The 23830-nt window shown below is 45.1% G+C and overlaps 1 protein-coding gene across 1 annotated transcript in view; it reads left to right on the plus strand.

The window, feature by feature from the left end:
• The first annotated feature begins 853 nt into the window (after positions 1 to 853).
• The window catches only part of BTBD8 (BTB domain containing 8), a 74162-nt gene continuing 51185 nt past the window's right edge, over positions 854 to 23830 (plus strand). The window contains exons 1-2 of the mRNA XM_006275080.4: positions 854 to 1093; positions 1224 to 1421. Coding sequence (XP_006275142.3) covers positions 960 to 1093; positions 1224 to 1421 — 332 coding nt within the window. The 5' untranslated portion in view covers positions 854 to 959. The remainder of the gene's footprint in view (positions 1094 to 1223; positions 1422 to 23830) is intronic.

Raw genomic sequence — 23830 nt, forward strand, 5'->3', positions numbered from 1 at the left:
TAAAATGAAAGCTTGCCTGTAATGTTAAGCATCTGTTTGAGCATGTTGCTGAACAGAGGCAGACAAGGTTCTTTGGGTAAATCTGGTATCTTTTACTAGACCAACTAAATAGTTGGAAATGTCTTTCTTAGCAAGCTTTCAGGTTTAAAAACCCTTCATCAGGCTGAGGAAGCATCTGCAGTTGGTGTGTGAGGCTTCAACTGCCTTGTGTATCAGGTCTCTCCCTACAATGCAGGGACAAGGCAGATGTGGGGCCTGGCATGTACAGGCATGAAGAGTTTTAAAAGGACTTAATTCTTCTGGTCTTTCCAAACACCCCCACAAGGAGCCTCCACCTGCCAGGCTCTGTGTGGCTGGGCTGACCTAGGGCTGCAGCTTTACACAGGGAGGGGGGGCAGTGGGCCCCATAAAATAAACAGACGATTCGGTATCTGGTACAAAGAAAAGCCCGAAGGCCTGGCTTCAGTTCTCTCTGCACAACCCAGTCCCGCGGGCAGCCGGGCAGCAGCGCCTCGCTCCGCACAGGCCCTGCCCGCGCAGGCCACAGCCGGGCTGCCCTGCACACGCCGGCCACCAGGGGGCGCTGCCCGGGGCGGGCTCGTGTCCCCGCACCAGCCGCCGCTCCCCAGCAATTAACCCCTCCATGGCCGGGCTGGCGCACAAGCGCACGCCGGCTCCTCGCCACGCGCCAGGCAGGTAAACAAGTTGGGGGCGGGGCAGGAGCCACGGCGATTGGCGGGCTGTTCCAGGGGAGGCAGGGCACGCGCCGCTGTGATTGGCGGGCTGCCCTAGAGGAGGAGGGGCAGGGCTGGGCTTGTGCCTGGCTAGGGCTGGCTCTTTTGAGAGCGTCCCCGGGAGGCTCCGTTGTGCCGAGACTCCGAGTTGCGGCGGCTAAGGGAGCGTCTGTCAATAGAGAGCCCCGGCGCCGCCGCAGCAGCTCCCGCGGGGCCGGCCGGCGCATGGCGCGGTGCGGGCAGGGCGCCTCCCCGAGGGGCCCCGGAACGGCCGCGGCAGGAGGCGGCGGGAGGGGCGCGTGGGAGCGGCAGCGCCTGAAGGAGGCGGTGGCCGAGCAGCTCCGGCGGGACTTGGACAGGTAGGAGCGGAGCGGAACGGAGTGGGGGAAGCCCGTGCGCGCTCCCCGCGGCCGGGTCGGGCCGGGCCGGGCCGAGCAGCCGCGCGCGGGCCCTGGGCGCAGGATGACGCCGCCGCCTCTGTCCCCGCAGGCTCCTGGCCGACGAAGCGGGCGCCGACGTGACGTTCCGCGTGGGGCCGGCGCGGTTCGGCGCGCACCGCGCGGTGCTGCTGGCCCGGGCCCCCGCTTTCTTCCTGGGCAGCGCGGGGAAGGCGCCGCGGCACCTCGGCCGCCACGAGACCGTGACGCTGCAGCGCTTCGAGCCCGCCGAGTTCCGCGCCTTCCTGCAGTAAGTGTCGCCTCCCGCGCGCCCCGGCCGGGCCTTGGGGGGGGCCGCGGGCGCGGGGTTAGCCGTGGTCACTGCAGCGTCTCCTGGCCCTGCTGTCTGAGCAGTGACCCGCGCTTGGCTCCCGCGCTGGTCCACGAGCTAGCCCCGACAGCCATCGGCTCTCATAAACCCTTCCACACACCGGTCTCGTGCTCTCTGTTGGGTACCTCATCTGCCCAGCATCAGGGACAGAGCGGGGGCGAGTAGTCGCCAAAGAGCAGGCAGTAGTTGGCGCCATCCTTGAGTTGCTGTCATGACATCCTTTAGCACTGCTGCTGGGAGAAGAGCTCTCTGTCTCAATGCCCTGTGGCTTATTTTGGCACCAAAATGCTCTTTTTGGAAAGGCAAGCGGTGAGGTTTTCAAATTAAAACTGTGGCAGACTTTACTGAAGAGCTTTCTCTCCTGTCTCGTATATTTATCACTTGCTCACCTGTCCTGGAAGTTGACTTTGCACCAGGACAGCAGTGATGTCCCTGATTTATGTGCATCTGGCATGGAGTGGATCAGATTTTGGCTGTTTTGCTTCTGGGTCTAGACAAAAAAAAAAAAAAAACTCCCTTAAACCTGACCGTACATAATCTTACTGGCACTTGGTCTCAATGGGTGCGTCTACACGAGACACCTGAATGCACAGTGGACTGTTCTACTGTGCATTAGCACATCACGACAAAAACTGTGCTAATGCACAGTTGAATTAGTCTACTGTGCGTTGTCACAAAAACATTTGCCTTTGCTACTGCGTATTAGCCTAGCTACTGTAAACATCATGGTCAGTAGCAAAGGTGCATTAATGAATGTATCAATATGTACAATATGTAGTAAAATAATAAGGGATAGTTTGTCAAGATAAAAATTTTCGAATTTCTAACTGCATGCTAACTTAAATTACTTTTTCACTTCTCTGTTTTCTTAATGGTAAGCCTGTCACATACCTACAATCCATGGATCAATATCACTTGTTTTTGATTTATTTGTGTTTGCTGGAAAGGAATCATACATCCCTAGGGTCCAGTAGATTCTCCTGGGAGACTTGTAATGCTAGTCTTGCAAAACAACTGATTCAGTTACAAAAACATCTTTTCTAAATATCTTTTTTTAATACTACGTTCTAAAATGTAGCTCCCTATGTACTCTTAAGCTTACTTATAAATGCATTAAAAAAAAGAGTCTCTACTCTATGTACTCCAGTACTGCCAGTATATACATCTTCCTACCTATATATCTTATTCAAAAAAAGCATAGGGGAAAAGAGATGTACTTGATAGCCGTATTGGTCTGAGACAAAAAGACATACAAAAAACTTAGTTCCAGAATGATACCTTTTATTAGACCAACTAGGAAATTGCAAGAAAATTGTCCTTTACTTGAACAATTTTCTTGCAATTTCCCAGTTGGTCTAAAAGGTATCATTTTGTAACCAAGAGTTCTAGTTTTTTGTATGACGTAGGGGAAAAGATATATTTTTATGTGTCCCGAAGATCTACAGCCTTGAGCTACATTGGACCAAGAAAGTAGACAACTTTTGGAGTTAAATTCTGCTTCATAGATAAAACTGGAATTTATTACACTGAATGGCTATGCTAATCCCAGTGGTTGAGTTATCAAAGGGGCAAGAGTGGTGTCTTATAGCTAGGGTCCAGACCAGTCATGTCTTAGGTCAGAAGCAATACCTTGAATTATATTCAGGAATAAGTTAGAAGTCAACATAGTTATTTTTGAGCCTGGAGGTAATGTGGTCCCTGCATGAAACTGGTAAACAACAAAGGCCATCACCCAGGTTCTATTTGATGGAGTTTTTGATGATACTCCAACGTAACACTTTGCGCATTTACATGGAGGTTAAAAAAAGACAGTGATAGCTGCATTAAGGCTTGCACCTGAGAGAGAAAGCTGGAGATGCCAATGTAAAACCAAATTTGAAAAAAGCACTTCCAGCTAGTGACACTCCCTAGCTATCTAACAGGATGCCTTTCTATGTTTCCTCTTACTTCATGAAAGAAACTTTAAACAACCTTTCCTGATTAATTCTCGATCTTCTCCCAAATTTTTAAATATTATCCTAAATCTTGCTTGGCTTGTTTCATATAGACTTAATTGCTTTGAGCTCCTGTTTAGCACAGCACTAAGCTATTCAAATACCTCAAGTGTGCTAAGTGAGATTGGGAGGTAAAGCTGGGTCCTATATATATGTAGAAGACTATAGCTCAGATCACAAATAAATTTCCTGAGTGTTTTGAACAAAATGATGAAATGAGTAAATTATGATAAAATGGATTCTGTGAAATTCCCATATGAAAAAAGATGGTCAATTGCTTCATTTTCTCTGTAAAATTATTCATTTGTCACGACATCTATACTGACTAAAATCTATCCACAAGAGGTCTCCACTATCAGAAAAAGGGCACCAGTCAGTGCAGCCAGCGTACTTCAGACAAAGAGCAATGGTCAAGAACACTTGAGAGATCCAGGCAACACTGGATCTACCTCCTACAACCTTTTAACTTTCCCCAAAAAAGACAAGATTTGATATGGATCGATAGTTGGAAAACCTGTCAGTGTCAAAAGATGATTTTTTGAGCAAGGGTCTTGCAGGCTTTTTCTGTCTCCAAAATGAGGAGCACATTTTTTCTGAAGGGAGGAATGACAGTTACCTGGCACAGATGAGAGACAGATTGAATATTTACCCTTTATCTTAGTTTCATAGGGTCGGAAAGGACCTGAGGAGATCATCTAGTCTGACCCCCTGCCATGGCAGGAAAGAGTACTGGGGTCAAACGACCCCGGCCAGAAGTTTGTCCAGCCTTTTTTTAAAGACCCCCCCCCCAGGGTAGGAGCCAGCACCACTTCTTTTGAAAGTTGGTTCCAGGTCCTAGCCGCCCTGACAGTGAAATAGCGCCTCCTAATGTCTAGCCTGAAACTACCCTCCGCTAGCTTGTGTCTGTTGTTTCTTGTAACTCCCGGGAGTGCTCGGGGGAACAGGGACTCTCCCAATGCCTGCTGGTCCCCCTTGACTAGTTTGTAGACTGCCACTAGATCCTCTCTCAGCCTTCTCTTTTGGAGGCTGAACAGGTTCAGATCCCTCAGCCTCTCTTCGTAGGGCCTGCCCTGCTGACCCCTGATCATGCGGGTGGCCCTCCTTTGGACCCTCTCCATATTGGCCACATCCCTCCTGAAGTGCAGCGCCCAGAACTGGACACAGTACTCCAGCTGTGGCCTGACCAGTGCTGCATAGAGGGGGAGGATCACCTCCTTGGACCTGCTTGAGATGCATCTGCGGATGCCCGACAAGGTATGGTTGGCCTTCCTGATCACGTCCCCACTTTGTCGGCCCATGTTCATTGTGGCATCAATGATGACTCTTAGATCCTTCTCTGTCTCGACACTGGCGAGAAGGGAGTTCCCCAGCCTGTAGGTGTGCCGCTGGTTCCTCCTCCCCAGGTGTATTACCCTGCATTTGTCAGTGTTGAACCCCATCCTGTTCTCATCGGCCCACCCCTGTAACCTGTCTAGGTCTGCTTGCAGCCTGTTCCTTTCTACTAGCATACCCACTTCCCCCCACATCTTAGTGTCATCTGCGAATTTGAACAGGGTGCTTTCTACCCCCTCGCCCAAGTCACTGATGAAGATGTTGTACAGTGCAGGCCCAAGGACCGAGCCCTGGGGAACCCCACTGCCCACATCCCTCCAGGTCGAATAAGACCCATCCACCACTGCCCTCTGGGTGCGGCCCTCCAGCCAGTTAGTGACCCATCTGACCGTGTAGGCATCAACACCACTGTCTCCTAGTTTCTTACTGAGAATGGGGTGAGAGACCATGTCAAAAGCCTTCCTGAAGTCCAGAAAGACTATATCCACTGTGACACCTGCATCCAGGGACTTGCTGATCTGGTCATAGAAGGCCACCGGGTTGGTTTAACAAGACCTGCCCCTAATGAACCCATGCTGGTTGCCCCTGAGCATAACCTCCCCTGCTGGCCCTTCCTGGACATGTGCCAAGATAATTCTTTTGAAAAGCTTCCCCAGGACCGAGGTAAGACTCAAGGGCCTATAGTTTCTTGGGTCCTCCTTCCTCCCTTTTTTGAAGATGGGGGACCACGTTGGCCCTTTTCCAGTCCTCCGGCACATTGCCAGAGCCACGAGTGCTCATAGAGCTGTGCCAGAGGTCCCGCAATGAATCCTGCTAGTTCCTTCAGCACTCTGGGGTAGAGATCATCAGGACCTGTGGATTTAAATACATCTAGTCCCTCCAGACCCTGACAAGGTCCTCATTAACCCTAGGCCTGGGTGTGCCACCCACAGGGCCCTCGGGGGTGCCACTGGGGAGATATCCGGGTCCTTCCTCAGAAATATGGAGGCAAAGAAATTGTTGAATATGTCAGCTTTACCATCAGGTGAGATGACCAGGTTTCCTAGCGTGTCCTGCAGAGGCCCCACGTTACCTGGCACCTTCTTTTGCCCCCCTATGTATTTGAAAAAGGACTTCTTGTTGTCCTTGATCTGGGTCGCTAGTCCCAGCTCCATTTCCTCCTTGGCCTTCCTGACCGCCCCCCTACATTCCCGAGCTACTGAGGTATAGCCCTCTGTTGTGATGGCCCCTCCCTTCCAACAGGTGTACGCCCCCCCCCTTTTTTTTTTGGAGACGTTCCCAAATGCTTTTGGTGAGCCATGGGGGCCTTTGCGCCCTCTTGCCCCCTTTGACTCATGTAGGAGTTACTTCCCTTTGAACTTGGAGGATTGCCTCCTCAAGGAATGAGCACTCCTCCTGGACACTTAACTCCCTCCTGCTCTGGGACCTCAGTGCTTCCCCCACTAGTTTTCTCACCTCTTTAAAGTCCGCCCTCCTGAAGTCGAGGGCTGCTGCCTTGCTGGAGGCTTTCACCACCTTGCACTGGATGGTGAATTCTCATCAAGGGCAATAAAATACTCATAAAATTAATGTTTTGGTACTTAATCTGACAAGATTGTAACAGTAAACTGGAGTGGTGGGAACTAAAAACCACTGGAAGAAGATTTGGTAAATGGGCACAGGTACTGAAATTGAATAAGGAGTCTAAGAGGAATATTGGCACTGAGAACTACTGGAGCTGGTCAGGAGAGAAGAACTGAGACTGACTGGATAAGGAGACTGCAACTGGGATAATGAGTCTGGGAAAACAAACTTGCTGGAGGAGGAGTAGAGATTGGAACTGACTAGACGAGGTGAATTAGGGCTGGGAGGAGGACTTGGATGCTTGTAAAGGACAGGACTGGATCAGGTGGGAGAACAAATGGCAGATGGGATCAGGTGTAGGGGAAATGAATGGAAAAGTCTGACCACTGGAGCATGTAGCACAGCATCTATAAAGAAGTTCTCTGTTCCAGAGCATTGCCTTTCCTCCACTATGGGAGAATATCTATGAAATCCAATCTCCTGCTGCTATCATTTATTCTCTTAGCTCAAGTAGCAGGAGTTTCGGTGGTGAACTTAACAGTGCCAACTCTCCTGATGAGCTAAAGGACATAAACACCATACCACAGGATAAGATTTATCTTCAGTGGTTTGGTTTTCTTAAATGAAATGTAGGGAGCTGTACACACAAAACTGGCACATACATTATTAAGTCTGCAGTCATGGATGACAAGCCAAGTCCCAGATTTCTGCTGAGTACTCGTCTTGGAAGAAAGGGGAAGAGGAGGAGCCAGGAAATTAATGACCTGTCGGGCAATACTTGGGAAGGGTAAATTATATAACAGTCAGTTTGTAAACATCTGGAGGAGAAAGAGAATGATAACTAGTACCCACCATGGATTATTAAGAACAAATGCCAAGCCTTTCCTGTGACAAGTAAAAGGAATGCAGTGGACATAGCATATCTAGATCTTAATAAGGCTTTTGGCCAAGTGTCCAATGGGGCTCATCCACACATTCAGGCACATGCACTTAGCAGCTCATTTAGAAACAGTGCAAATTTGAGCCAGGGATTTTTGCCTCAGTGCACGTGCCCAGACATACACTTTGGTATGGGGCAAAATGACTCTGCACGTATTGTGCCACTTGGGACAAAATAACCCTGCCTGACTCCTCCCGGATCTGCAGCAAGGGGGAGCTAGAGCCTGGGGCCAGCACCTGTAATCTGATGGACAAATAAGCAGGAGCTTCTGGGGCCTGGCCAGTTGGTATCTGGGAACACTACCCCTTGTGTCAGCTAGACTGCTGCAGCAGCATCCAAAATCAATTTTTTAAAATACACCAAAATCCACAATTAGAACAAAAGACCACTTTACACACACACACACACACACACACACACACACACACACAGATATCAATCAGTTGGGCAATGCTTTATCAGTATATTTACAATGTTAAAGCAATTTAGAAGCCTACCAGTGTCTCTATCATCTTGATAAAATACATACTAAATATCTGCATGTGTTAATGTGTGCTTTTGGTTTTCTTCACACATGATGGGTATGTAATGGGATGTGGGGTTTGCAGGAAGGTGGGTGGATGTGGAGGGATGTGGGTGGGTGTGTGGGTAGGTGTGGGATGATTGCAGGGGGACTGTGGGTGTGGAGAGACCTTGTGGGGGGGCTGCTCAGGAGAGGTAGGTCCCGTGGCCCCCACAGGGTGCAGCCCCCCACACACAGCCCATGGGCTGCCCCCCCCCCCCCCCCGGAGGGCCACAGCCCCTATTCCCCACAGGGTCCCAGGTACCCTGCAGGGCCATATTTCCTCCCACGCATGGCCCATAACTTACCTCCTGCAGCAGGGACTGTGTGCCAGCAGGGACCACGCGCTGAGTCAAGCCGGGTCCTGCTGGCACTGGGGCCACTCACACTGCCAGGCCAGCCTGGTCCCACGGCGACAGGACCTGACTTGGACCTGACTTGGCTCAGGTTGTAGTAGTCCCTGCGCGCCGTGCCAGGTCCTGCTGCCATGGGACCACCTGCACGGCCTGGGCCAGATCAGGCTGGCAGCACGAGTTTTCCATGAGGCGAAGGCACACCTGAGCCTCATGGAAAACAAGCCCCACCAGCCCGCAAAGCTTGACTAGTGAATTGGGCCAGGCCAGGTCCTGCCATGCGCTGCCAGCTCCATCACAGCTACTGTGCACCACCAGCTCCAGCCACTTGCTGCCCTGCACAGGCTGCCACATGCCTGCCCCCCAACCTAGCCCCAGCAGTGCTGGTGGCAGCAGGCAGTGTGGCTGTGACTTTGCTGCAGACGTAGGTGGACAGTGACACGGCGCTGTGTAAGCCAGACTCCTACATGCTGAATGGGCCAGGCCCGGCCCATCCAAGGCTTTGCGCTAGCAGGCCAGGCCGGGTCCATTCAGCATGTAAGAGCCCAGGTCACACAGTACCGTGGCACAGCCCTCAGTGCCTGCAGCAGAGCCAGTCACGCTGCCTGCTGCCACCGGTGCCATGGGGGCTGGATGGGGGGGCATGTGTGTGGCAGTCCCCACTCGAGCCCCTCCACATCCCTACCCACTGGGACATCCCAACACCCCCTCCACTCCCCATAGCCCCCAAGAAGCCCCTCTACTCCCGACATCCCCCTGCCACTCTTCACCCACACCCATAAACCCACCCACCCCATTCCCTAACTTACCTTTGACAGTGTCTGGGGCAGCAGGAGCACCACAGAGACGCTCTGGCTGGATGCTCAGTCTTTCCTGGAGGACTGACTCCTGTGTTGCCTCCAGGCATGGTCTGGGACCATGCCTTGCCCCGCTGTTCTGCAGAGTGTTGGGTTTGGGTTTTTTTGACCCCTATCCTGGAATCTAATTTGGCCCTGTGCTGCAAACGTGCAGCACAGGGAACATTTTTTTGTTCCCGCACATGCCTCTTGCAGCGTTTCAAAGGGGTTTGAGATGCTGCAAGACATATGTGTGTGCTCGTCTGGACGCACCCATGGAGTTTCAAAGGTAAACATATGCTAGATAGAATAACTGTTAGGTGGACATATAATTAGCTAAATAACTACCAGCAGAGGGTTACTATAAATGTATTGATTTCAAAATGGCAAGAAGTGTCAAATAAAGTTCCACAGTGACCTGCTGTGTCTGAAGCTGTTTAACAGCTTTGTTAATTACTTGGATGCAGAAATAGAGAGAGAGAATATTCTATGTGGCCGCAGAAAACAAGACAAGAAGCAAGAGTCTTAAATTCCAACAGGGAATATTTAGATTGGATAATGGGAAGAATTTGCTTTCTCACCAAGAGAATGGTTAAGCACTGGAATAGGCTACCTAGAGAGGATGTGGAATCTCCATCCTTGGAAGGTTTAAAGAACACAGTAGGCAAACACTTTTTTAGGACGGCTTAGAGATGATCCTGCCTTGAGCAGGGCTGGATTAGATGACTTCCTAAAGTCTCTTCCAGTGCTACCTTTTCTATGATTTCTAATATATTGTATTTGTACATGTTAAGTTCCCCACAAAAGACTATGCAGAAAGCATAGAGTGGGCTAGAACCATATGGTGGAGAATAGCTAAATACATTGTGGTGGCATTTTAGGCTTCATAGGTATGGCCTGTGGATCACCTTGCACAAAACAGATAGCAGTTTCATTTGCATTACATGTATGTGTCTAAAAATAAATCGATGAGTTGAAATTAAGCTTGCTAATTTTTGCTTTTTTCATTAAAAATAGCAGAGCAATTAAAACACATCTCCAAGTCTCAGTCCAGTAGATTTTAACCACAAGGTTATGTGGTTGATGTGGAAGAGTATCACTGAACCTACATGAATAGATTTATAACAAAAGTGGTGGCTTAGGTATTACAGAAGTTTTCACTTAGCAGTTTGATTTTTTTCCTATATAACTAGTTAATCGGATCTTCCTGAATTCTTTTTCCATTGCTGTATTTTTGCTTTTGTGGCTTTGAGTCTTTATCCTCTTCTAATTGGATTCTCTTATCTCTACCTGACGTCTCACAAGGAAAACAAAATCTCTTTATATGATGAATTTTATCAGTCTCAACTGCTATTTATAGTTTTCTTCCTGTTTCTGTATTTATGTTCATCTCTTCTTGGCACTATTAAATCCCTTGTTTTCAACTGCCTTACTATTTTTAACAAGGTTTTCAAGTAGCTAGTTATTCTTTTTTACTATTAAGTATCTTCTCTTTTGAAGAAAAGTAGTTCATTTCAGAATTTGAAGTTTAATGGGGAAATACATTACCTGTCCTCTAAATCTTTACAATACAAAATGTTACCTATTTTAAAGTCATCTCTAATGTGCCTGTCGCTCTAATGTCCAGGGCCCATTCTGCACTAGAAAGATTGTTTAGGTATATATAAAAAAATGATGTAGCTAGAACAGCAGATGCCCCTTTTCTGTGCCCTATGTAGGTGGAGTCATATCAGCAAACATTTATTTTTCCTAGTGTGGCTCATTCCATATGGGACACTTTTTTTTTCAAGCTATGTCAGAAGTAGTTTATACTGGCAAAAGAACTCTTTATCTCCACTGAGGAGGTTGGCTGTATAGCTCTCTTGGCTTTTCCTGTGCTGGTAGACCCTTCTAAGTATAAACAAAGCCTAAGCACCACTTGAGAATTGGTGCCATTCAACAGTTCTTTTCTTCTTTTCAAGCCCCTCCAAATAATATGATGCTAAAAATAGAATACACTTTTAAAGCTGAACTTGTCTTAGCATATTCTAGATGTTTTACCTGCCTTTCTGATATTTTTCTCTTTTATTTTCTTCCATCATTTCCCCTTTCCTCTCAATCTAATCCCCTGTGAACAAAATAATTGTCAGTTCCTGAGCTTCCTCCCTGCTCCTGAGTGCTTTCCTTCTTCACCCTGCTTAGATTTGTTTTGTCCTTTCTCACTCACTCTCTGTTTTTTTTTTTCCAAGACAAAAAATATTTTCCTTTCTTTGCTTTTCCAGTGCTCATGTGCATGTGGTGTTTTTGTAGAAGCACCTCATGTGAATTTAAAATCCTTGAACTGATAAAGATCTTCAGCTATCACTTTGAACCCAAGTGATCTCTTGGCTCCACTTCAGAAATTTTGGCCTTCTTTATTTAACAGTTCTACAGCTATTCAAAGGGTAGCATTCCCCATCTTGGGGGGTGAGAGCTGTCTTTTGCTGGTACTGCCCAAATGTATAAGAAGAATGTAGCTTGAATCATTAATTGTATCCCTAGCTACTACATTCATACAAACACTGAATGCAATGGAATAGTAGCAACTGGATAGAAAATGCATTTTAACTCGGACAACATAAAGTAATATACTAGGACAATTAGGATCAATAAACAGTGGTTATGACCTCCTTTGGAGCTCTCTCTCTAATTGGCTTGATCCATTAAAAATTATTCTAATATAATAAAAGCCTTAGTCTGTCTGTCTGTCTGTCTGTCCATAATGCTCCGGGCCAACTGTGCATGCGCCACTGAGGGGGCGCGTGCTGATTGGCTGCAAGGGCATGTTACAGAGAGAAAGAGTGAGGAACCCACTGCCTCCCCCAGCCCCGCTGCTGCCACCACTCAGGCCCAACAACAGCTGGCAGAGGGGGGAAGCGGCAGGGAGGGAGGGAGGGGAGGCAGGGCATGTTGCATGTCACTGGGTGGCAGCGGCTGCAAGCTCCCTTCCCTCCCTGTTCCTGGGAGCTACTGCTGGCACAGGGTGGAGCAGCAGAGGGTGGAGGGGCGTGCAGAGCTGGTTGTAGGGAAGAGGTGATGGGGGGGTGCACAAGGCTGGATGCAGGGGTAGGGGGGTCATGGGGGGGGCCCTGGGGCTGGACACGGGGGGGGGGGGGGGGCACCAGGCCATAATAGAGGCTCAATGGATTGCAGTAGGGCAGTGAAGGTAATTGGAAATAGAGATTGAATTTGCTTGTGATGCCCACAAAAATTAAAACTTTTTAACATGGTTTACAGAAGTGTCAAATACAACTCCTTTTTGTAGCCTGTAAAGTTGGATTTTCCTAAACTAATGCCATGAAGCAGCTTTGCTAACACTGCATTTATATAAGGGAAATCTTGTGCAGTGTACAAGACTAATTACACACATGTAATTAGTTCAGTTCTTAAAAATATCAGTCCACAATAAAGTTGAGTATGATTGTACAAAGACTGTAAACTTCCCCTACTGAAAATTTCTAGAGCAGTGTTAGAGAAAAAATCATTGCATTTGACCTTGAAAACCAGGAGTCTTCCCTAACTACAGTGAGAAAATGTAGATTAGGTAAAACAGACAAACTGTGTTTGGCCTCTTGAATCAGGAAGAGCTAATCCCTTAAATTACCCTTCATTCAAAGGAATAGATCATTAACAGATGTATTTATCTCATATTTATCCATTGGTATTTCTTTTATATAATTAAAGTTAAAAATCAAATAAATCATCTTCACTATATTTTTCTGTAGCTATCCAAGTCAACTATATGCTAAATTAGAGAATCTTATTCAAGGAAGAAGAGTACTATCCAATTTAGGTTCTTACTACAGGAGAGCGAAACTTTTTCTACTATTGACGTTATTTTACGTTCAGAGTCTATGCATAATATCACTCTGGTACCTCTCTGGTATTTCTCGTTTCATGGCAATTTTGAAATGATTTCATGATATTCATGCTGTCTTGATATTTATTCACTTATAAAAACAACTTTTAGATTTATTGAACCTGGAAAAAAGAATGTAGAATTTATCAGTTTAGCGTATTTTTAAATTCATGAGGTCTCTCTTCCATAAGTTTAGTCCCTATAGTACAGGTGCTAGGAGACAATGACGTTCAAATAAAGTAGAAGTAGTACATTAGAACAAATGCTAAAAAATGTAATTGTGGCACTTCCTGCCATGGGGTTTTAACATTTAACTTCAATATTTGACTCAGAATAGAGGTCAGTGGGTGGACCTTGCTATGTTCTTAAAATTCTCAGTCAACCTCTAGACGAGCATAATCTTTATTTTATTAATTGCATGCTCTAAAATGATTTTTCACCTAATGTGCAGTAGCAGTTAATCTTCTGAGGTCTGTAGTCCTAGGACAACCTCTGCTTTGTAAATTTAACTTCAGGCTGTTGCTACTGCTACAGACTTTGAGACTACCCTACAGCATCATTCCCATTTCATTTAATCATACTTCACATATACTTCTTCTTACTATTGTTGCTATCTGTCATAATCCTTTCTGTGCATATGATAAAAAGAAACATCCGGAAGATGGAGTGTCTGTCAGAATTACAGGATCTTCAAATAATATTACTGAAGATAATGGTTATTTTATTTTTGTATCTAGTTAATTAAGCCCTTTCTTGCATGCCTGAGTTATCAAAAAGCCATTAAACCAAATATAGCAGATTCAGTTCTGCTTTTGCATATATGGATTTTAGAATATTTATTTTTTAAACATTAAAAAAAACTTAGTACAGGACCCATACATTTTGGATTATATATAATGTAAAACTATAATGTAAGAATTAAAATGGGAAATTTATGTTGGACAACTTGTGCATAAAATGACTTTATTGCTTAATTACTGGCCTGGCCACCAATAGATAATAACTTATTTTCAGAAAGTAAGACCCTTAAAATAAATCCTCCATTGAACTTTTCTTGAGCTGATGTTTTAGCAGAACTCACAGGCACCGAGCTTGAGCGGTCCCAGGGGGCACTGCAGCTGCAGAGGGAAGCACCAGGCCCCCGTACAGCTCAGGCAGGCAGGCAGGCTCTGGTGGGGGATGGAATTCAGGCTTGCTGCTTTTCTTGGGTGGAGCAGTTTTAATTTGCTGTGCCCAGTGGCAACACGTAGCAGGTGCATGGGGATGAGAGTGCTGGTGCACCCCCTGACAACCCACGCTTCCTGCTTAGGCGATGGGCAGGGGGGGCAGGCAGGAGCACTGGTCCCCCCCCCCCCCCCCCCCCCCCGTGAGCACCAGCTGGGGAGTGGGAGCGCTGGACAAAGTGCTGTGGCCACTTCTGGAAGCGCCACAGCCATTTCCCACTTGGCACTATCAACTGTTGGGGACCCCCCCACCCTTGGTTGCTGACTAGTCACTGGGGGCGTGGGGCATGTGACTAAGGTGGCACCAGTCACCCATGGCTGCGCCTCAAGTAATTTAAGGTGCATTATGCCACCAAGTTTCCCACAGTGACTGGAATTAATGCACAATACGCCACCAAGGTATGCAAACACCTACAGCATTAAAGCACTGCAAAAGCATTTTGCCTGCTTTAAAGTGTTGTGCACGCACACCTTGTGTTTCATCTACACCTGGCCTTTGCTTCAATGCTGACTTCTCCCCGCCACAACCCTCCCCCCCCCCAGGGTTGTGCTATGTTATGTTTTATTCTAAGGGATGCACAGTGCAGTACTAACTTATGAGATGGGCTGTCACAACATCAGTGCATTATATTTCCTGTTGCTTCTAGAATATTTAGTTGGCATGGAGCAACCCAGTCCTTTTGCCTTTAAGTCAGTACAACAGTTGAAGTGAAAAGAAGCTGCAGGAGCTTTGAACACTATTATTGTTTGATTTTAAAAATGATGCAGTGACAATGCACTTTCCAAGTTATAAAAGTCCACAGGATCTTATACAAAAAGACCCTACAGATTAAAATTACACAGATATGAAAAGTCTGTTTTGTGTCTTTTGCTGTAAATGTTGGTAACTTACTATTTGTCTTCCCTTTATCTTCATTTTTTAATTTTCTTTCCTCCCCACTCTACTCTTACCAGTTATTTCAGAAAAGGCTGATAGTCATTCTTAATACCGTGGGATTCTGAAAGTATTGTGAGCTTTGTATGTGTTTTATATTTAATCATTGTCACAATATGTGATAATATACTAGTGAAAATATCCTAAAATTAATTTAATTCCTCATAGTAGTGCTGATGGCAGGGGAGAAAAGCTCTCCCAGCTTTCTCCAGCAAACAAACAAAATTAGATCTACTTTATGAAGTTTGAGCATAGGAAATTTGTTTGGTTGAAATTTCATAACCATATATCTACTGAATTGTGGAAGTCAAAGCACTATGAAGATTGTTCAATTAAAAGTAATGGAAAAATTAAAAACGTATATTTGCACACTTTAATTTATTGGATACGAGGCATAATATGTTAAACTTTCTACACAGAACATAGGTTAATTAAGTTGTATCTAAAAAAAGAAAGCGAGGCTATATCAAGCCCTAACTTCAGATTTACTGCAGTATCTAGGGGAAATATTTCACAACTGAATTTTTTTCCAGTAAAAACAGGTTTCAAATGTGCTATTTCTAAAAATGAACAGAATGCCTTAAATGAACAGCATGCCAAACTTTGAGAGGTGAAAACGTTTAAGAATAGCTTTACTCTGTATGTATATTAATCTACAAAATACAGAAAAAGATCTTTTTTTTTTTTTGCAATTTCTTAGTTGGTCTAATAAAAGGTATCATCTCTGAACCAAGAATTCTAGAGTTTTGCATTTCCTTTTGTTCTACAAAGGAATTATTTAGTCTTCTCTTTCTTGCTAGAATTTTTACCTAACTCCATTTGATGGGAGGGGCGGCTGTGTGTGTGTGTGTGTGTGTGTGTGTGTGTGTGTGTGTTTGTGCATAAATTCTTGCATTAGGAAATAAGAAGGGAGGGTGAATTAAAAGCGGAAGTAAAATAAAAAAATTTAAGTCTTTCTATTTAGTGCTCCTGATTCTCTATTGAAAATTGAGAACTGAACTATTGAGTAGCAATATATTCAGTAGACAAAGTTCCGTGGGTGAATCTGATATCTTTTATTAGACCAACCCAAATAGTTGGAGAATAGTTATTAAGCAAGCTTTCGGGTTCAAAAACCCTTTGTCAGGCTAAGGAAGTTTCAGCAGTTGGTGTGTGCTCTTCCTGGATGGAATGAAAAGTAAAGAAGCCAAATGCCCTGATGGAAAATATGTAGGAGAGACCAAACAACAACTGTGCACCAGAATGAACGCACACCGGAAATCTGTCAAAGACAGAAATACGCAATTACCTGTGGGGGCACATTTCCCACAAGAAAACCACTCTCTCTCCAGTCTCTCAGTCCTGATCCTCAAAGGAAACCTACAAAACACTTCCCAGAGATGAGCCTATGAACTCCACTTCATCAACCTCCTGGATACTAAAAATCATGGACTAAATATAGACATTGGATATATGACGCATTATAATCTGCCTGACAACTGACTCCCCAGCCCAGCCTCTGGCTGCTTTACTTTTCATTCCATCCAGGAAGAGCACACACCAACTGCTGAAACTTCCTTAGCCTGACGAAGGGTTTTTGAACTCGAAAGCTTGCTTAATAACTGTTCTCCAACTATTTGGGTTGGTCTAATAAAAGATATCAGATTCACCCAAGGAACCTTGTCTGCCTATGTCCTTAGACCAACACGGCTACAGCCTACACCCCTGCAATATATTCAGTATACATTTGAACATATAAAGTTTTGTCTACGGCCGAATAGTTGAAACTCTCCGAATCAAATCGGAGGCTTCCAATCCAATTTAGAGACATTAATGGGTCTCCTGATTTGATTCGAATTCAACGATTTGGCCACCAAATTGGGCTGAGTCTCCTCCGAATTGAATCAGTGACTGAAGCTTTGCACAGCTCTAATTAATAGCATATCCCATGAAATGGAAACACTTGTCTCAAGGAGTGAGTTACATTAGTATGACTGTCCTGGTAAGCTGCGAAGTCTGGGAAGGACTCCTTTGTAGGTAGCAGGACCAAAGAGAAATGATCACTTTTGTGGATGGGTGATGCAAATGCCTAACAGTGTCTTGGGTCTAGTTTCATCAAGAGAGGTTTGCTAGCTATCCCCTCAAATAATTATGCCATCAAGCTGTTTAATATAGATATAGCTTATATGGGCAAAGCATTTTAATGCTAGTATAACTGTCTTCATACTAACATTTTTATAACCATAGAATGCCCACCCTCTTGCATCTCCAGCATTACCATAAAAGCAAAACTATGCCCTACTACATAGTACTGAATTTAGGTAAAATGCAGTATTCTAGATCAATTACAGAAAACATTTCACTGTTAATATACCTATTTTGTATAGCTGTAGGAGTCACGCATTCTTTTTTGTTATCCAAAATCACTGTTGAAAAACCTAGTTGTCAATGTCTGCACAATTTTAAGTGACGGAAAAGAATCTACGTTATGTCTGTCCACTTATTTTCTCTCCCCAAGGAAATGGCCTACTACCCTAGGGTCCACTCAGATGTTTTGATAATACTTACCATGCTGTCAGTATTTAACTGGCCTTGGAGAAGGGTAGCAAGAAATCACTGCAAAAGCACCTTGTTCATACATGTTGCAGATCCATGTACTGAGACATTCTTGCTGTTTATTTTTATGAGACATTTACTTTTTCAGGCTTATCTTCTTAAATATATTATCTCAAATTGCTGTTTATTATAGAACCTGAATTTAATAAAAGAAAAGCCTGTGTCCTAAAATTGAGATTGCATAATTCTGTTTGAGAAAATACATTATTCTATAATGTAATGCTCATATCTGGTTTCAGATACCCTTTCCACAACTTTCTAATGTTATGGACAGAATCAAACAACCTGAAAGCCTGCTTTTTTTTAATTGCTTTTTGAAGTATTGAATATTGAGTCTCTTGAATAAAGCAGTGTAAGAAAAATAGAGGTTAGGAGCAAATGTTTGAGGATTCGTGTTCATCTATCATATGTTTTGTAAGACAGTAAGTGAATTTCAATTGGTTCTGTAGGCTTCCTTATGCCATGCTATTATCTTTGAATGGAGCAGATTCACTCAAGACAGATAATGTATAGGAGAACCTGTAAGTATAAATCTAATGTTTTCACTTAAACTATTCCAAGTTTAATGTTAGAAAAACAGTTTTGTACTTGGACACCTTCCTAACACCCTTAGCTTAAATGAACTGGTAATAATTGCAACTAGAATCTTTTGTGGAAGGAACTTAAAGGACAAATGCATACCCACTGTTTTCCAGAAAAAATTTGGAGAAATACAGTTCAATTCAGTATCTTACAATGAAGGCTTAGAGCACTTATCAAAAATATTTTTATAATAATAGAAAAGTAGACCTGGAAAGGACCTCTGGAGTTCATGTAGTCTAACCCCCTGCTTGAGGCAGAATGATCCTTATCCAAACCATCCCGTACAAGCTCTTGTCTTGCCAGTTCCTAAAACTATGTAGTCAACCCTTTTGCACAGCGAGAAGTCATATTATCCAAAGACACCAGAAGCACCCTAACCTGCCACAAGTAAAGCAGGGGGATGAGGGCTGTCATTGTCCTGCTGCTACAAGGATTGTTAAAATACACTTGAGCAATCCAGTGAAGAGGGCCATGTGGCAAAAAAACAACCACGAACTCAAAATCTGTCCCAGTCTGACCCCAAGGTAAAATTCCTTCCTAATCCCAAATGTGGTGATTGGTTTGACCCTGAGCAGAAAGGTAAGACTCTCTAACTGGGTACCTCCTGGTTTTAGTCCTGGCAGGAGTGCCAGCACACTCCAGTCAAAATCCCCCACCTTGGCTGCAGCCAATACCCAATTCTTCACCTTCTGAGGAAGGTGGAAAAAAACTGACACATTTAGCAACAGGAGATAGAAAAAAAATCATTCTTGGCCCCATGAAGCAACCACCAAAACCCAGAAGCATCAAAAAAATGAAACATCTTTCATTCTGCTCTGCAGCATGGGGACGTTGAGCATAATTCCGCACATCACAACCTCCAGCTGGACGGTCAGAACTCCTTTTTCTTTATCCCTCTTGCTTTAATCATCATTTGCAACTAAGATGTTCGTGGAGCTCCACTTCATTCTCATGCTGAGTGTGGTCCTCTCCACCTTCTCTAGGCTGTAGAGTTCTTATGATCTCCCAGTGATCTGCAGGTGTTTGGAGAAGGGAAGGGGCAGGATCATGGACTTCAGAGATTGCTCTTTGCTGCTTCTCCATCCTCTTCTTGAGAACCTCTAGTGATGGAAATTCTACAACTTCCCCAGGCAGCCAATTCCACTGCCTTGCTGTTCAAACAGTGAAGAAGTTTTTACTGATATCAAATTTAAATTTATTAGATGCAACTTCAAGCTATTGGTAGTTATGCTCTCTTCAGCAATGGAAAAAAAAAGTATTCTCCCTCTTTATAGCAGTCCTTTAGATATTTTAAGACTGCTATCCTATCCCCTCTTAACCTCCTTTTTTACAAGCTGAACATGCCTATTTATTTCATGCTTTCATACAGCTTGCCTTCCAAGCCCTGTATTATTTTTTGTTGCCCACCTCTGGACCCTCTCAATTTATCCATGTCCTCTTTAAAATGTGGAGTCCAAAACTGCACCTAGTACTCTAGATTTCTTAATATCAAAATGAATGCAATCAAAGAATCAGTTTATTAAGTTCTGTTTTCTGATCACGAAATAACCCAAAGAACTGAGGGTAGGTATGGCTTCTAAAATGTAAGCTGGTTCTCTAAAAAGACAAAATGCAATTCTTGAACTGAGAATCTTTTAACATATATATACGCATACATGCACACTGCTACCAGTTCTTTTCCCACTTAAAATTTGTAATTCTATTAATGTCCGTGTTCCTGATGCTGAGGTAAGAACAAAATCAGGCTCTTTGTGTTTTAACATACTTTTTTTTAAAAGGGTGTAATTCCCATTAGTGTGTTCACTCTCCTATGTGTTACCTCTAAAATACTTGCTGCTGTTAACAGTTCACTGTTCTTCTGTTTGGGATTTTGTCAGCCCCATAAGCAATTGTTGAGACTATAGTAGTGTGACGAGCTGGGCTGAATTGGTAAGTCCGAACAGCCTCAGAAAATCTTTGTTTTGCTTGGTGGAGCCTGTCCACCAATCGGGTAAAGGGTCCTGGACCTTATTGAAGTCTGCGTTCTGCAGGTCCGGCAAGACTTCAGGGGCAGAGCCTCTGAAGTGAATAAAAGGAGCTGTGTGCCCAGCACGCAGAGAGAGGCATTGGGGGACAAAGAAGAAGGAAGAAGGGGCTGCGAAGAGCTGCCCAGCAGGTGGAGCCAGTGCCCCAAATAGCCCCAAAGACTCCCTTGCTGAGATTGATGCCTCAGCCCCATTTGGTGCACATATTGGTCCATGGAGCTCAGACCCTGGGAGCCACTCGAGGCAGCTCAGGTCTGCAACCCCTGGCAAGCGACCAGGGCACGGATCGCTGCATGGAGGATCCCGGAGCGGATCGCTGCATGGAGGGCAGAGATCGCTGCATGGAGGATCCGGGAGTGGATCGCAACTCAGGGAGCCGTTTTCAAGTGGCTCGAGTCCCCATTCCCTGGCACACAGCTGTCACAACCCAAAGTTGTGATTTGTTGTTTGTGTGTGCTTCAGCAACGCTAAATTATGTTCCCGCTAAACTTACAGTTTCCTTGCATGGTAGAGTTCTCTGCCGTGGGAGAGAACTCTGGTGCAACAGGGGATTTCCCGCCAATTTGCAGCTTCTTTGCATGGTGCATTTCTTTTGCATCTCAGAGATGTATGGTGCAAGGGAGTTCCCGCCATTTGTATTTAGATTTGCGCCACATTATTGGCCGGTTCTAAATGTAGGCACACGTGGCGGCTAGCTATTGGCTTGCTAGCCGTACAAAAGGCTTGGGTAGTTTCCGCCCAAGTCGGAGAGAGAGGAAACCTGGAGAGATACAGAACTCGTCAGAAGGAGGAGACTTCACACTGTGTGAAGATCTCTAAGCGATGTGGACCCTTGCGGACCCAACGCGCCTTTCTTAAGCAGGCAACAGAGGTCTAAACAGCCTCTGGCCTCTCCCTGTCGCTGAGCACAATCCTAGACGTATCCCTATCCTATATACCCAATTTTCGAACCCACGGAGTCTTAACAGCTCCGGGGGACCTGGGAACCGAACAAAACCCACAGAGATTCAGCCACTCTGTGAGGAAAGAATTGCCGAACCCGCGGAGCCTAAACCACTCCAGGGCCAAAGAACCGAGTTTGTCAGAGTCCTCCAACGAGGATTCTGCGGAGCTGCACCTGGAAAACTCTCCAGCCTACACCACGACCATCTTGGGTGTAAGTAAATAATCTTTTCAATCAACCACTACGCCTCCGTAACTAATTTTAGCTCGCGCGTACCATACCGCCCTGCGGTTTTCTCCCACCCCGCGTGCCCGGGCTGCTGGCCACAGTCCGCGTGCGCAAAGACGGGCCCGGCTCGCCCCCGGCCTGCACAACAGCCAGGCAATTGATGCAGGCAGCGTCAGCCCCCAGGGGCCCAAGAACTGATTGAGCCCCAGGGCCTCCGACCTTTGGCAGAAGGACAAGCCTTGTGGTGCATGTGACAGTGCATGGGGCCACAAGCCCACTATGTAGTGGGAGAGAGCCTGGACAGCAGAGGACCACCCCTGCCTGGAAGAAGCCCCCAAACTGGGACAACTGGAGATAGCCCCAGCCTCACCAAGAGTCATGGGTTGTTGGGAAAAGGGCTCTCCCACAGGGAAGGGAACCCTCAGGAGGGAACTAACAAAGGTCGCTGCAGGTTAAGAGGTGTCTGACATGGTCCATGAGAGGTAGGAAGGCCCGGGCATTGTTCTTCTCCCTGGAAAGTCACAGCAAGGCTCCTCAAAGTTGAAAGGGGAAGCCCAGGTATGCCAGTGGTGCTGGGTACCTCTCTTTTGTTGTATTTCAGGTTATTATGATCAAACTCTCCATGATGCTTAAGAGTCTAACCTTTACCTATTGATTCCTGGTGAATGTCCTTCATTAAACAGTCAACAGTTACCAGCTGATAGCTTGTGTTTGAATATTGTTGTGCTTACCTGTTCCAGGACCCAATTACTCACCTGTGCTGGGTGTTGACTGTTTGCCTTTACCTTCATTTTCCTGTTCTAGGACTGGTCACTTACCTGTGGGGACTCGATAGCCACTAGTGGTGGTACCCTTTCCTGACCGTTGTTTGTCGAATGTGGTTGTATATGTAAAATCATATTGTAAATATTTACTATTCATTTAAGGGTCTTATCTATATTTATGCATATATATTAATAAACTTGTACATGGTTAAGTTATATGTCCTGGCCTGGCTCTATGGAAAAATAGAGGGAACTAATCCAGAGGCAACCAGATCCCTCTCACAGCACAACTGCCTGACCACCTATCCCTTCCATTTGAGGACAGGGCACACCTTCAGGTGTACGCAGGCTACAGTAGTCAGTGTAGCCCTCCACGGGTTGGAAGAAATTTGTATCTTCCTATCTTCCCTAACTGAGATGACTGTTTGATAAAAACAATTAGTAGCTCCCAAATAGAAGTCTCAACCCAAATACTGTTTCATGTTTCCTGGGATTACACAGTTTCTAATAGATATAAACAATATTCATCTGACTCTAACCCAGAGTTTAAAATGGGGACAGCAGCATACAGCTGCCCAGCCCCAGCACAAAGACCCCGCTGCCAGGAACACCACTGAAGCTCCCCAGCCTTTGTCAAACCAGAGCCAGGTTTTTCCCACCCATAGTTCCCAAAGTTTCCAGTCACTACTTTAGAATGCCTTGTGGTCATTTTCAGAACAGGCTTGGACAGAATGTTTGCTTCTGCTCCATAGATTTGCACATCAAAAAAACTATAAAATCAAACAAGGACTTCTAACAGAGGGTTTTTAGGGAACCTCTCCAAAAGCCTTGGCTAATGAGAAGTGAGGGTAAAATTACGATGTTAATAAATGAACAAAGCAAAACTAAAGAAAACAAAATTAACTTTAAAGAAGTCATGGGATTCACATGTCTTCCTGAGTTAATCCTACAAATAACTTTATATATTGTCAACACACTTTTTAAGGGAAGGGTATGTGTTTTATTATCAATCTGTTCTCTTATTCTTTGATAGGCAGGCAGGCACCCTTGAACCATGGAAAGCAAAGTTCAGTGTTAATGGTCTTACCAGCTGTCCAGTGAGCTGGGAAATTGAGATCACTAGTTTCTTATCAATAATGCATTCAATAGGGAAGATAAAATTGGTCAACCTCAAAGCCATGTCTTTAATACTTGTTTGATATGATATAAATCAACAAAAACCAACCTACTATAGTGTTTCAAAATAAGGTATTACAAAGAAACAGGGCTGATCTGTGTGACTGGGTTAGGACAAAAGAAAGGGGGTTTGAATCTGAAAGCTTGCTTAAAAATTGTTCTCCAACTATTTAATTTGGTCTAATAAAAGATATCAGATTCACCCAAAGAACCCTGTCTGCCCATGCAGAGCATGGAAATTCGCTCTCAAACATAGCACACAGCTGTTGATTAATCTTTTTAACAGTTTTAAAAGAGTTCTAACAATGTCATTGAGAAATATAGAGCTTGAGGGCCTATATTACCCATTTTCTTACAGACTAGACTAAAGAAGTTCTCACTAGAATAGAAAAGGTTTGGGTT

This window comes from Alligator mississippiensis, chromosome 5 (assembly GCF_030867095.1).
Source record: "Alligator mississippiensis isolate rAllMis1 chromosome 5, rAllMis1, whole genome shotgun sequence".
In the NCBI taxonomy this organism is placed as follows: Eukaryota; Metazoa; Chordata; order Crocodylia; family Alligatoridae; genus Alligator; species Alligator mississippiensis.